General features: G+C 38.4%; 1 protein-coding gene across 2 annotated transcripts in view; it reads left to right on the top strand.

The window, feature by feature from the left end:
- The window catches only part of ey (eyeless), a 63,359-nt gene that overhangs the window by 24,825 nt on the left and 24,096 nt on the right, over positions 1-14,438 (top strand). For both annotated transcript variants that reach the window (XM_043213343.2, XM_043213342.2), the window contains one exon: positions 7,190-7,363. In XM_043213343.2, coding sequence (XP_043069278.1) covers positions 7,190-7,363 — 174 coding nt within the window. The remainder of the gene's footprint in view (positions 1-7,189; positions 7,364-14,438) is intronic.

Below are 14,438 nucleotides of genomic sequence, written 5' to 3'. Positions count from 1 at the left end.
GAAATGGTTTTTGGTAGAAATACCAACTCTGGTATTTTGGAAATAGAAATTTGGGGTTTTTTTTAGATTCTATATAATAATAACTTGAGTTATATTATCATATTCTCATAAGGATCGGCCAACTATATACGATGTTTGCGATATATATCCGGTTTTACCTGCAAGGGTATATTAACTTCGGCTCCGCCCGAAGTTAGCTTTCCTTTCTTGTTAGATTTTGTATTGTATTAAACTCGTTATATCATTATATTCTCATAAGGACTGCAAAGTTATATCAACTTCGCCTCCCGAAGATAGCTTTCCTTTCTTGTTTGAAATTTCAAGTTTCTCACAAAATTTTTTTGGTAAAAAAAAAAAATAAAAAAAAATTTTGGTTATTTGTGATTTTTACGAAACTGTTACTTTACCAAAAAGTAAAGTAACCTAAAGCATCGTTATATTGTTTGTTAAAAAAAAGTAAAAAGAAAAATTAAAATTAATTTTTCCAAACACCAAACAAATATAAAACCACTCCTATTTACATAATCTTGCGGCCAATCTCTGGCAAAATCAACACAATGAGCTGGCCTCAAAATCAAGCCTCCTTCGAAAAAGAAGGCCTATTCTAATATTCAAGATGACGATTCCAGCGACTCCGAGCATGGAGAAATGAAGCGGAAGTCTGCTAAAAAACCCATCACGGAAGACGAACCAACCACCAGCGAAGTAGCCAGAGCTGCAATTAAAGCTAATATTGAAAAAAACTATTATGCAATTCTATCTGATTTAGACGATGAAGATCATAGCGACATGGAGGTTGACTGTATGAACAAAAAAGATGACAAGAAGACCAAGAGATCTGCGGAAAAAACGGCGGAAATCATCAAACCGCCCCCAATTTTTATCCCGAACGTATCCAGCATCAAGGGCCTCCAAAGACATTTCCCTCCTCTTAGGCGGGGATATTGTAGTGACCTACAAGGCAAGCACTAACAACACTATTCGCGTCATGACTCCAGACAAGGATACTTACTCAACTCTGAAAAAGTTCCTGAGCGAAAATAACCATCGATTCCACTCATCCCAGCCCCGAGACGAGCGCTCTTATCGGATCGTCATTAAAACCCCTCCACTTCTCCACCGACCCGGAGGATATTTAGGAGGGTTTCAGCCGCCATGGACACAAAGTCAGGGATATATACAATCCCACGCAAAAAGGTACAAAGAAGCCACTAAACATTTTCTTTATTAACCTCGAGCCAGCCGAGTACACGAAACTGTACTGCCATCTGGAGTACAGATGCGTAAAGTGTGAAGATAGGCACCCATCGTCCGAATGCACCAAAATCGCTAGTGAACCAGCCGTCTGCCTCTACTGCGACGGACCACAAGCGCCCTCTTACAAGGGCTGTCCAGCCCTTTAGTCGGCCCTATACAGGCAAATTCAGTCCCGAAACTTGACCTGTAATCGGATCCTCACAAAATCCCAGATGTCCTAGACTTCGCCATCTCTGGAGGACTGGATTCTGCCGGAACTCAGGCGAGAGAAGTAGAAGACCTCTTCTCTTTTCACCCCAGCCTTGCTCAGGTCAGCCCGCAAAAAGCTGATCTACAAGACAACAGACGTTGACAAGTACCAATCATACCTGAACAACGATACCTACCCAGCCCGACACTTGACTCCCCGTTTGACATCGACACCTCTGTAGAAGAGTTAACCGCCCATATCCAGGCGGCAGCTTCTAAAGCAGCACCAAGGCCCTCCAACCGCCCACGAGCCACTGACAGGGACATCCACTTTTGGAGCCCAGAAGTCGAAGAACTCAAACTTGAAAAGCGACGACTCCGAAGAGTGTGGATGCTCTCAAGGAATCCTTTGGAGAAATCCGCTTTCAATAGTGCGACCAAATGTCTGACAGAAACGCTGGCAAGACTAAGAAAGCAGGCCTTTGACGGGTTCGTCGAACAACTTGAGCCAGGCGACCCTCAACATAGTTTTTGGCGAAACACCAAATCTATCAGACAGCCGCTGAAAAGGATCCCACCTGTACAAAGAACCGACGGCAGCTGGTGCAGATCGGAGATGGACAGGGCCAACGCTTTCGCCGAACACCTCGAAGGTGTCTTTACGCCTTTTGATCGCTTCTCACCGGAGGATGCTGCTGAAACTGCCCGACTGCTAGCCGAGCCTTCTAGGGACGCCGATCCAATACGACCAGTGACTGAGGAGGAAACAGCTGAGCTCATAACCATCATGAGCAACAACAAGGCCCCGGGCGATGATCATCGTATCAATGCAATTGCATTAAAAATGTTACCACCTCCAAGCATTCAGCTAATTACGAGGATCTATAATAGATGCTTGGAGATAGGGTACTTTCCGTCCACATGGAAACGTGCCCAGGTAAACGAGTATTGGCTGGACTGGAACGAGTATTTTTAATACAGAGCGTTGCCAGTATTTGACGAGGCTGGACTGATCCCTGACCACCAGTTTGGCTTCAGGCGGCGACATGGTACCCCAGAGCAGTGCCATCGGGTGGTGCAGTGCATCCTGGACGCATTTGAAACCAAGAAGTACTGCATGGACGTCATTGTGGACGTGAAGCAGGCGTTCGCTCGAGTCTGGCATCCCGGTCTTCTATATAAATTAAAGATTGGCCTAACCCGACCATACTTCCAGTTCCTAAAGTCGTTCTTGGAAGACCGTAAATTTGCGGTAAGATGCGGCGAGGCCATCTCCGGTATAAGAGAAGCTCACTCAAGTGTACCCCAAGGCAGCGTTCTTGGCCCGTTGATGTACAACGCTTAGATGGCCGACCTCCCTGTTCTTCAGATGCCTGACCGCCTGCCACCGCCGATAGCGCCATGGGGGCAGCAGAAACGATGCAATTGCAGCTTGACTCGCTCAGCGACTGGCAAAAGCGTTGGAACATTGCCGTCAATAATGAAAAGTCCACTGCCACCACATTTTCTCTCTGCAAAGGCCACTGCCCTCCAGTCAACCTCAACGGCTCCCCGATCCCGCAGGAAGACAATCCCAAGTACGTTGGATTCACCCTAGACAGGAGGCTCACCTGGAGGCTCCATCTGATTAAGAAGAGGAAACAGGCTGATCAAAGACTTCGATCCTTCTACTGGCTCATGGGTGGGGGATCGAAGCTGAGAACGTCCACGAAACTTTTCATTTACAAGGCCATAAAACGCCCAATCTGGACGAACGGCATACAGCTCTGGAGCACTGCGAGCAAGACGAATGTCCGAACTATGTTCGAAAATTGAGCCCTTCGAATCGCCACTGGGGCCCACGTCTATCATGACAATCGCACCCCCCACGAGGTTCTCAATTTTCCTTGGGTCAAGGACGAGATCCAAAGAAGCAGCGCACGCTACATGCAGAGGCTTCATAATCACCCGAACCTATTGGCCAGCTCCCGGCTGGACAACAGCGAGCAGCCCAGAAGACTAAAAAGGACACACCTGATGGAACTTCCCTTACTTCTCTAATTTATTTCTACCATATTAATACCATATTAACCATATTAATGGTTGTCCCTAAAGGACAGTTTTAAATAAACGTTATCCTGCTATTACAAAAAAATAAATAAATAAAATAAAATAACCCTATGATTTAGAAATTCGCCCTATTTTTAACGTCAATGGCACCGCACCATAAAATTTAGGGTAAATTTTTCTTAAATTAATGGCATTTTTTTTCTAAAATCTAGGGCAAATTGCCCTAAAAATACAAACAAATACAAGAACAAATACAATAAATACAATAATACAATACAATAAATAAATACAATACAAATTATGTACATCTTACATTTACATATTTTTACATTTGTTTCCATTGCTAGCTCTCTTCAGTTCTTAATTTTACCAAAGATTATAAAGTACATAGATGGGACATCAGGGCCAAAAACGGTCAACTTTTTTCTTCGAGCTTGTTGGTAGAACTCTTTACATGCATCCGTCAACAAAAATGTGAACCTATGTATGTATGTATACTGCTCGCACGACGGAGTAAAAATGTTTTGGCTTCCAAATTTCAATTTCAATATCTCGTTTCTGTTTTCGACGCGCCGATGTCGTAGTTGGTAAAACAAATAGTACTTTTAATCGCCGCAGATCGAGACAGGATGGTAGCGTAATGCATAGAGTACTTACTCTATGTGTAATTTTTCTGTGTTCAAATCCTCGTAAGGACTTTGAACTTTTTCTTTCTTTTATAATTATTTTGTTTTATTTTTCCTTAATTATAATATTTTTCTTTAATTTTACAATTGTAAAATTGTTTTATTCTTAATTATGTCTCGCTAATAAAATTTCAAGGGAGTCCTTCCGGCATTTTGTCATCGGACACCTCCGTCACTTAGTTTTACTAAATAAATTGTAATAGAATGCAATTAAAAATAATAATAACAACGTTAAAATTAAAAGTAAAAGAAAAAATTAATAAAAAAATAAAAGTAAATATAAAAAGAATCATTAAACTTAAACTTTATCAAAATTGAAACAACCGCCCCCTAATGAAATTGAACCCAGGACCCCATGAATAAGGACCGCGCACCATCTATCTATGCTACCCTCGAAGTTGATTTTATGATACTTAAAATTGCTGTTAAAGGAGGCGCTAGAATACATACCAAAAACAGAGCTGACGAGTAAGGATAGTAAAAGATAGTTCTGACTCTCACATTGGTTCGAGTAAAACGTATCAAACTTTCATCGTTCCAAAGATGTTACGATCTAAAAATAGAATTCTCTCTTTCCCTCTCTCATCTGCCAGCCGTTTGTCGTGGAACCGGCTCTCAAATGTTTTCATTATTACAGCGGGTTCCACAACGGAAAAAATTAAAACATTTAAGAGCGGGTTCCACGACGCGGCCTGCCAAAATGCCGTAGAACCCGCACTTATAGACATTTTTACAATGGGTTCCATTACGAACTGAGACGATGTTAAGGTGATTTTACAATTTTGTTTTTTTTTTATTGGATTATGAATTTAGGAAAACACATTAAAAGAATAACAAGAAAGGAAAGCTAACTTCGGGCGGAGCCGAAGTTTATATACCCTTGCAATTAAAACCGGATATATATCGCAAACATCGGATATAGTTGGCCGATCCTTATGGGAATAGGAATATATAATCCAATTTATTACAATACAAAATCTAAAAAAAGTCCCAAACTTTTATCTTCAAAAATACGAAAGTTGATATTTCTACCAAATACCATTTCCGATCGTTCAGTTATATGGCAGCTATGGGATATAGTCGGCCGATCCTAATGAAATCCTTTCTATCTTCAAAAACACGAAAGTTGGGTCATTTCCGATCGTCCAGTTATATGACAGCTATAGGATATAGTCAGCCGATCCTTATGAAATTTGGCATGTCGTAATATTTTGCCAAAAATAGCACTCATGTCAAATTTGAAATCAAACTCTCTAACTCTAAAAACACCAAAGTTATACCATTTCCGATCAATCAGTTATATGGCAGCTATAGGATATAGTCGGCCGATCCGGGCCGTTCCGACTTATATACTGCGTGCAAAGGAAAGAAGGGTGTGTGCAAAGTTTCAAGACGATAGCTTTAAAACTGAGAGACTAGTTCGCGTAGAAACAGACAGACAGACGGACAGACAGACGGACAGACGGACAGACGGACAGACGGACATGCTCATATCAACTCAGGAGGTGATTCTGATCAAGAATGTATATACTTTATAGGGTCGGAGATGTCTCCTTCACTGCGTTGCACACTTTTGACCAAAATTATAATACCCTCTGCAAGGGTATAAAAATATAATATAAATAGATTTAAAATTAAAAAAAAAAATGGATGTCCCGAGCCTCTCAAAATTATAATATAAAACAAAATTATAATACCCTCTGCAAGGGTATAAAAACATTACCAATTTGTGTCCAAAAATCTGCTTAAGAACGGGCAATTCCTCAATAAGCTATGTGTAGCTAAGTGTAGCGTCCGAGAAAAAGAAACTTTTGCGCCACTCAAAAGTAAGATCCCATTTTTCGTTGACCTCTTAACAAGGCTAGGCTTCACCTCTTCACTTTTGAACATCAGCCAGATTTTGTTGGTCTCGAGATTTTTGAAAAGTAAACAGTTTGTTAAGCATACATATGTACATGTACCATTTTGCGATGGCCCTTGCAGAAACATTTGTTTTTGACAGTAGAAAATTTGTAAATAATATATAATAAGAATCAAATTTTTAAGCAAAGCTTAAATACAAAATAAAGATCGTTTTTCGTTTTTCAACTTCAAAATTGCAATAGTTTCTGCATCAATATCGAAATATTTTATATAATTTGAATTACCTGAAAATGTATTTGGGCCATTATTTTTAACCTTTGAAAAGTGGCGTAATTTACCAGTTGATAACTTTTTCTCCTTAGCCTTCAAATTATAAATTTTTTCATATACAGCAGACCTTCTGGCTTTTTGCCGATTTTAAGATCTATTATGCACTTCCACAATTTGATCGAGTTTAATTAAATTATCGTTGTAAGTATGTAACTTACCAGCGAATAAGGAAGCAAACGCTTCTCAGTTTAACTTTTCCAGTAAGGAATCTATTAGCACTTGTTAAATAAACTTTTTAATAAACTTGTAATGTCAACATCTGATAGTTCAAATATCGTTACATTATTTCTTAACATGCATTTTTCTTCTTAAAATTTATTGTGTTAAACATGTTAAAACTTTATATATAAAATACTCTGTATTTATTATAAAAATACTCTATACTCTATATTTACAAATAAAATAAAAAAAAAAAAAATTAAAAATCATTAACGATTTTATTTAAAAAAAATAAAGTTTCCCAATATTTATTTCGACCAGGTATAATATACATGCGGGCATAAAAAACCTATTTGCCCGAAAAAAAATCTGAATAAAAGAAAAATCTAATTATTAAGCGATAGCTCCAGAACTGTTAGAAATCTAAAAGAAAAGTGTTCCGGTGAAAATATGTATTTTGTTTCTATACAGACAGCATTAAAAAAAAATGGTTTAACAGATATTTTCAAGCTCTAGTAAATTAAATTATTTTCAGAATTCCCTTTTTCGTGGAAAAGCAAAAAATAAAGACTTTATGTGTTTGTTTTTATAACCGGTTTTCTAATAAATTTCTAAAAACACATTTATTAAATTTCGAAAAATGTTTTAAATTACAGAACTTGATGGTCATCAATCCGATGAAACAAACTCTGGAGAAGGTGAAAACTCAAATGGAGGCACATCAAATACAGGAAACAATGAAGATGATCAAGCTCGACTTATACTCAAAAGAAAGTTGCAGCGGAATCGAACTTCGTTTACAAACGAGCAAATAGATAGTTTAGAAAAAGGTAAGATGAAAAATATTTACTTAAATCAAAATACAAATACGAGTTAATCCCGAAGTGACTTTGTTTCAAGATTGACTCGAACTTTGCAAGTTAAATTATTCGTTGAGTAAAAAAAAATGGAATTGATCAGCCTGTTTTAGTAACTAGTGATGTTACTTTGTATACCACTTCACAGGTTTTTCAAAGTTTGGGTGAAATGCTGTGAAGTAGTTTATTTATATATTATCAAGTATATACAGTGCACTATGGGCAAAAAGTCCCGAATTCGGTATTTTTACTATTGGAAATACAATTGGCAGCACTACCCAATATATATCGGGAGCTTTGTTATTTTTATAAGTATCTCCTCTAAGGCCTCTTTTCTGTTTTCTGTCACCTCTATCGCCAACAACTTTGTTCTACAACACCTTCATTATTACAAATAAATAGAACTATTGCTCAGCCTAAAATACAAAAGGTTATGGGCCAAGCACGCTTCCACTGCGCCAGAGAATAGTTCAAAGAAGGATAGTGAACAAATAGTGAGTTCAAATTGCAAAATTCAATTTGTGGTGAAATTGCCGGCACACACATATATACATCACGTGTGCATGTAAAAGTCTGAGACTTCTGGGGACGCAAAAGAAGGCGTCTTATTGGCAACAGAGGAAAGAAGCATATTCGTTGCTTGTTTAGCTTCGTGAAATGTTAGCTTCTGTAGCATAACTAAACGCAGATCAAAAAGCAAAATGAGTATTGCTAGTATATGCATAGAGCCTTTGGGCAAAGACAATTTCGACACCTGGAAAATACAAATGCAGCCCGCACAAAACAATGCACGAAAACAAAAAAATTGGTGCTCCCGTTTTCACTTTCACAAGATTTTTTCGAATTCCAAAACGAAAAAATTTGTCTTGCCTAAATCAAAAGTAAATGCTTTTTTCTATATTAAATCGGATCTTATTTGCAAAAGGAAAAAAGTAGTTGACTTATTGGTTTATTGCCGTTCTTTTAAGATCTCTAGAAGATCAATTAGGCTTGTTATTATTTTTTAAAACAAGTAATTTCTGACCCCACCTCAAATTTGGATATAAAATTTTGCCGTCGGCAACAACAATTTTCGTTTTGGTGAGCGACCGATAAGTCCGACACCATGGGTTATCGCCTAAGCTGCCATACTTTTGATAGAATGAAAAAGCAAGTTAAAAATACTTTTATAATCAAACGGATGGCGATAAATTTGTTGAAATTGGGTAAAATATGTTTTTTTTTTAATTAATTAATTTAATTTTATTAGGTTTGTGCTAAAAGTGTATAAAAAAAATTGTTGAAAACACCGGAATGAAATGAAAATGAAATCCATTGAAAAGGTGGCATCCCCTTAACTTGGCTTTTCTGGCTTTACCCCTTAATTCTTTTGGCTTCGAAAGATGCAATTGAAAATAAAAAAGGCATTTTTTTGCGTTGTTTGCTGCTGACCAAACCTCAAATCAGCTGTTTCGGCAGCAAGAAATGATGAGAAATGAAACGTTTCGATAGCAAAACGATAACTAAAATTTGTGAAAACCGGAGCACCTAAAAACGAAAATCTCGGTTTTGGTCCCAAAACGAAAACCGAAAGGGAAAACCGGAGCATGCCTGATAGATAAGTTTTCCGATTTAGTTGACAAAATAAACGAAGTTAATCTGCTGAATATTGACGATCCATCTTGCTACTATACAGTATACCAGAGGAGTACGAACAGTTTCGAATTGCGATTGAAACTCAGGAAAACTTAATATCAACAGTAGAACTAAAAATTAAGTTACTAGACGAATTCGAGGCAAGAAACTGAAATCCAAGCGAGTCGACGCCTGGGGCATTATTGGTGCACAAGAAGTATAATCCCAGCAAGCCGAAACATCTAAGCACTAATCAAAAGTTTAAGTTTAAATGTTACAGCTGGTGAAAAGTCAGTCACCGTGCAGCTGAGTTCAGATCAAATCCAATGAAGAACCAGAGCGAAAGCATGTACATCAACATTGCTAATTATACAAACAGTGATTGCAGTAACTGGTGTCTAGACTCTAGAGCAATTTCACACATGTGCTCACAGAAAAATATCTGGAGCCAGGAGCCTGGAATACCCTGGAGCCAGCTGAAGGCTCGAAGCTCAGACTGGCAAATGATGAGGCCACAGATAAAAAAGGATGTGGATCCGTGCAGTTCTCCCCAAACAACAAGTTCACCGCCAGCCTGAAAAACGCACTCTATGTGCCGGATTTAAGAACCAATCTCTTATCGGTCTCAAAAATATGTGATCACGGCTTCAATGTAATATTCAAGAAAGAGAAAGCTGAGGTAGTTAGAGCCAAAGGAGGAGAATTATTTTTTACCGCTCCTCGCAAGTTGGACTTGTACCAGATCGAGGAAACACAAGAAAGCAGCCAGATCGCTATAAGTAAGCAAAACAGCATCAAAGAATGGCATGTGCGTTTCGGCCATCTAAATGAGCCGGATCTGAAAGAACTGATCGGAAAAGGCAAAGTTCAAGGAGCTAAGGTAAACCTAAAGGAAAGTTTCCCAATTTGTGAAATATGCATCAAGGGGAAGCAGTCCCAGAAGCCGTTCCCAGTATCGAATTCAAGGGCAAGGGATGTACTAGAATTAATTCACAGCGACGTATGCGGGCCCATGCGAGTAAACAGCCACGGAGGCCGCCGTTATTTTCTGAAATTTACAGATGACTTCTCGAAATGGTGCGAGCTCTACACTATCAAAAGTAAATCAGAAGTGTTCCAAAAATTTAAAGAATTCAAGAACTACGTAGAACGACGAACTGGAAAGAAGCTAAAAACAATCAGGTCAGATAACGGCACAGAATACACCAATAATGAGTTCAAAAATTACCTTGCAGCTCAAGGAATAAAGCATGAGTATTCCGTTGAATATACACTTCAACAAAACGGCACAGCCGAACGTAAAAACCGAACCCTTGTAGAAATGGCTCGCTGTCTCATGTTACAGGCTGCTCTGCCTGCGAGCTACTGGGCCGAAGCAGTAAACACAGCTAACTACATAAGAAACAGAAGTCCTTCAAGAAGCCTATGTGGAGAAACGCCTTTCAAGCTGTGAAACAATCGCATCCCAGTTGTGAAGCATATGCAGAAGTTTGGTCAAATTGCTTACTCACTGGACAAACGATCGAAAAGTAAATTCAGCTCAAAATCCAGGAAATGTGTTTTCGTTGGATACTGCAGCGATGCCAAAGCTTATAGGCTGTATGATGTAGAAACCAAAACTTTAATTAAAAGCCGAGATGTCGTTTTTACACACTTATTGGGGCACGACTATAAGTACGAGGATTTTATGGAATTCCCAATCAATATCGACATTGAACCAGTAGCAGTTGATCGACCAGAAAATGACGACCCAGATGACAACGACGGCAGCCAAACAGAAGATCACGAGCCAGAGGACCCTGAACCAGATGATGAACAACCAGAACCGGAAATATGGACGCGTGGAAACGTCGACGCGGAAGACCAAAGAATATATTAACAGGCAAACCAGGAAGGCCCAAGTTAATGTACAATCAAATAATTGCAGACCGAATCGACACATCAAACCAGCAGCCCGAGTCCGATCAAGAAGACATATTCTATGAAGCCACCTCACTTGCAATGAACTCAAAGGAGCTAACTGCGAGCGTAGCTCTTAAAGGCACGAACGCCATCGAATGGAAGGAGGCATTGATAAACGAGTACAAGTCATTGAAAAAGAACAATACATGGGAGGTTGTCGATCGTCAGAAAAACCATAAGGTTATCGAAACGAAGTGGGTGCTACGAACAAAATATTCGCCCGACGGAAAGATAAATTGTCAAAAAGCTCTATTGATCGCAAAAGGATTTACACAACGCGAAGGTATTGATTACGACGAGACCTTTTCTCCAGTATCCCGAATGAGCTCAATAAGGACATTAATAGCTTTAGCCACGGAACTCGGATTAGATGTTCACCAATTCGATTTCAACAGCGCCTATTTAAATGGGGACATCGAGGAAGAACTTTATGTCAGCGTCCCACCTGAGTTCCAGGAAATATTGACAGCAAATGAGAAGAAGATGTATGGCCCCGAGAAAGTTTGCAAGTTAAGAAAGGCACTATATGGTCTAAAGCAGAGCGGTCGCCAATGGTACAAAAAGCTAGACTGCCAACTCAAAGAACTGAATCTTAAACCACTCGCAGCCGATCAGTGCGTGTACTTGAAACGTGAACGAAATGGGATCCTGATAGTATCGCTTTACGTAGACGACCTCATAATAGCAACAAATAACGACCAAATGCTTTCCCAGTTGAAGCATGAATTGTCTAACAAATTCCAGATGAAAAATTTGGGCAAGATATCGTATTGTTTGGGCATAGAATTTAAACAAAGCCAAGACAAGACAGAGTTTACCATGGCCCAACCAAAGTATATAGCAGACATCCTGAAACGTTTCAACATGGAAAACTGCAAGCCTGTAAATACTCCAATTAATACAAGCGAAAAATTGTCTACAGAAATGTGTCCAACCACAGAAAGCGAAAAGGAAGAAATGTCTAGTGTGCCATATCAGAGTTTGGTAGGAGCCTTAATGTGGTTGGCAGTATCAACGCGCCCTGATATAGCGTTCGCAGTGAGCCAATATAACTAAGCCAATATAACACAAATTTTGGGAAACAGCACTGGATGGCTGCAAAAAGGGTATTACGCTACTTAAAAGGAACCCAAAACCATGGCTTGTTTTATAAAGGAAGTGGCCAAAACCTAGTAGGCTACGCAGATGCTGACTGGGCCGCCAATATTGACGATCGCAGATCTTTCACAGGTTTTGCCTTCAAGTTCGCAAGTGCAGCAATATTCTGGGAATGTAGAAAGCAACGGACGGTTGCATTATCAAGCACAGAGGCGGAGTACATGGCCCTATCAGACTCATCAAAAGAAGCGGTTCACCTTAGAAGTTTCCTTAGCGAAGTTTTGGGGCAACTGAAGACAACTGTCATTCACAACGACAATCAAGGAGCCGGTCAACTTGCTTGCAACCCCGTATTTCAGAAACGCACCAAGCATGTTGACATCCGCCACCATTTCATCCGAGAGCTGAAGAGGGAACTGTGTCTGTGAATTACATCTCAACGACCGAGATGCCAGCAGACATATTAACAAAAGGACTTGGGGCCTCAAAACACAACACCTGTAAGACATCCTTGGGTGTATGTCCAGTCGATTAGCAGCTTACCAATTGAGGGGAAGAATTGGAAATACAATTGCCAGCACTACCCGATATATATCGGGAGCTTTGTTATTTTTATAAGTATCTCCTCTAAGGCCTCTTCTTCTGTTTTCTGTCACCTCTATCGCCAACAACTTTTTTCTACAACACCTTCATTATTTCAAATAAATAGAACTGTTTCTCAGCCTAAAATACAACAGCTATAAAATGCTCAGCTATAAAATACATATTTTTTTGTGTTCCGTATTATTAAAATGACTTTTTTTCTGAATTAGAATACTGAAAGAAGACTGAATCATAATTTTAAAAAATTTTACATTTCGATGGTATTTTTGTATATTGTTTAATCGTACAATGAGTTGTTGTTACGTTTTTACCATATGTTGTTGCCTACAAATGTATCTGATTTTCTGTGGAGGGTTACTTCTGAGTCTAGGCCAGTCGAAGCAATTTTAAAGCTAAATTTTATTAAGCAAACTGTTAACAATCAAATAGTGGTTAAATTTTTTTCCCGTTTTTTGCCAAATTTACGGCAATACTCAATGTTGCAGTTGCAGTTTTTTTTTTTATTCAACGTTGCTTGATGGTTTTAGCGACAACAACCGCCAACAATCTGCTGTGCCGCAAATTTTGATAAGGCTGAATTAAGTGATGTCCAGCAAAACAAATAGAAGATAAACTCGGAGAATTCTTTTGATTCATTAACACATATTGATTCATAATTTTTTAAAATGCAAAAAAATGCTCGACCGTTTTAAAGAAAAGCATACGCAATTGTTTGCATTATTTTTAAAAATTGAGTTTCTTAAAGATGATTTTCCTTGCGAAAAGCCTGGTTGGAAACAGAACAAGATAAAATAACTTAGTTGTATCTAAAGTTGAAGTATCGCTGAAAAATATGTATATACATATTTTAAATCATTCTGCTGACCACATATTTTAAATGCAAAAAGACGTAACTGCTCATTCGCAAGCAACGCATTGCAAATTAATTTTAAGCTACGGATTTGATGGATCAACAGGACAAAGTATATAAAAACAGCGATTTCACACGGAGAAGCCTGTTGGATTAGATCAGTCAGGTTATAGATAGATCAGGTTATTATAACCACAATAATTTTATTGAAATTAATAGATTTCAAAAATCAAATTATTTGGTTGAATCTTTCTCTTTAATCGGTCAGATTATGCCCCTTAAAATGGAATTTATTAGGGAAACAACTGAACTTATAAAAAATTAAAAAACCATGGACGAGCAAAAAAAAACCTTGAAGAGCACACCTACACTTGCGGACAGCAAACAATAATAGTGAAATATGAAGAAATAAAGAAACTTTAATCGATGGCAAAGTTTTAAATGTGTTAACTGCTATAAGATTAAATTATAAAAAAGGCTACCAAGAGATGTCTTGGGAATTTCCTGATATTAAGCTTCCATCAACAGGGGCAAGTGTAGACAACAATTTTAATGAATTAAAAATACTTGGGCTGGATTCCGTGGAGTTGGAGGAAGAGCTTTGGGAAGAATAAATTATTAACTGGGCATCAAGGTATGGAGTCACAAAACGTATTATTGGACTGTAACTAATTTTTCAGGTATCCAAATCAACTTCATAATGAAAGTTTGCTAAAAGTAGATTAATTAAATACATTTATTAAATATATAACGTTAAAATATTTAAAAAAAAATTCAACAAAAACAAGAAAGCAAAGCTAACTTCGGGCGGAGCCGAAGTTGATATACCCTTGCAGTTAAAACCGGATATATATCGCAAACATCGGATATAGTTCGCCGATCCTTATGAAATTTGGTAAGTTGGATGAACTGAACCAAAAA

This window comes from Drosophila bipectinata, chromosome 4, assembly GCF_030179905.1.
Source record: "Drosophila bipectinata strain 14024-0381.07 chromosome 4, DbipHiC1v2, whole genome shotgun sequence".
Classification (NCBI taxonomy): domain Eukaryota; kingdom Metazoa; phylum Arthropoda; class Insecta; order Diptera; family Drosophilidae; genus Drosophila; species Drosophila bipectinata.
This window is presented reverse-complemented; position numbering and strand designations above follow the sequence as displayed.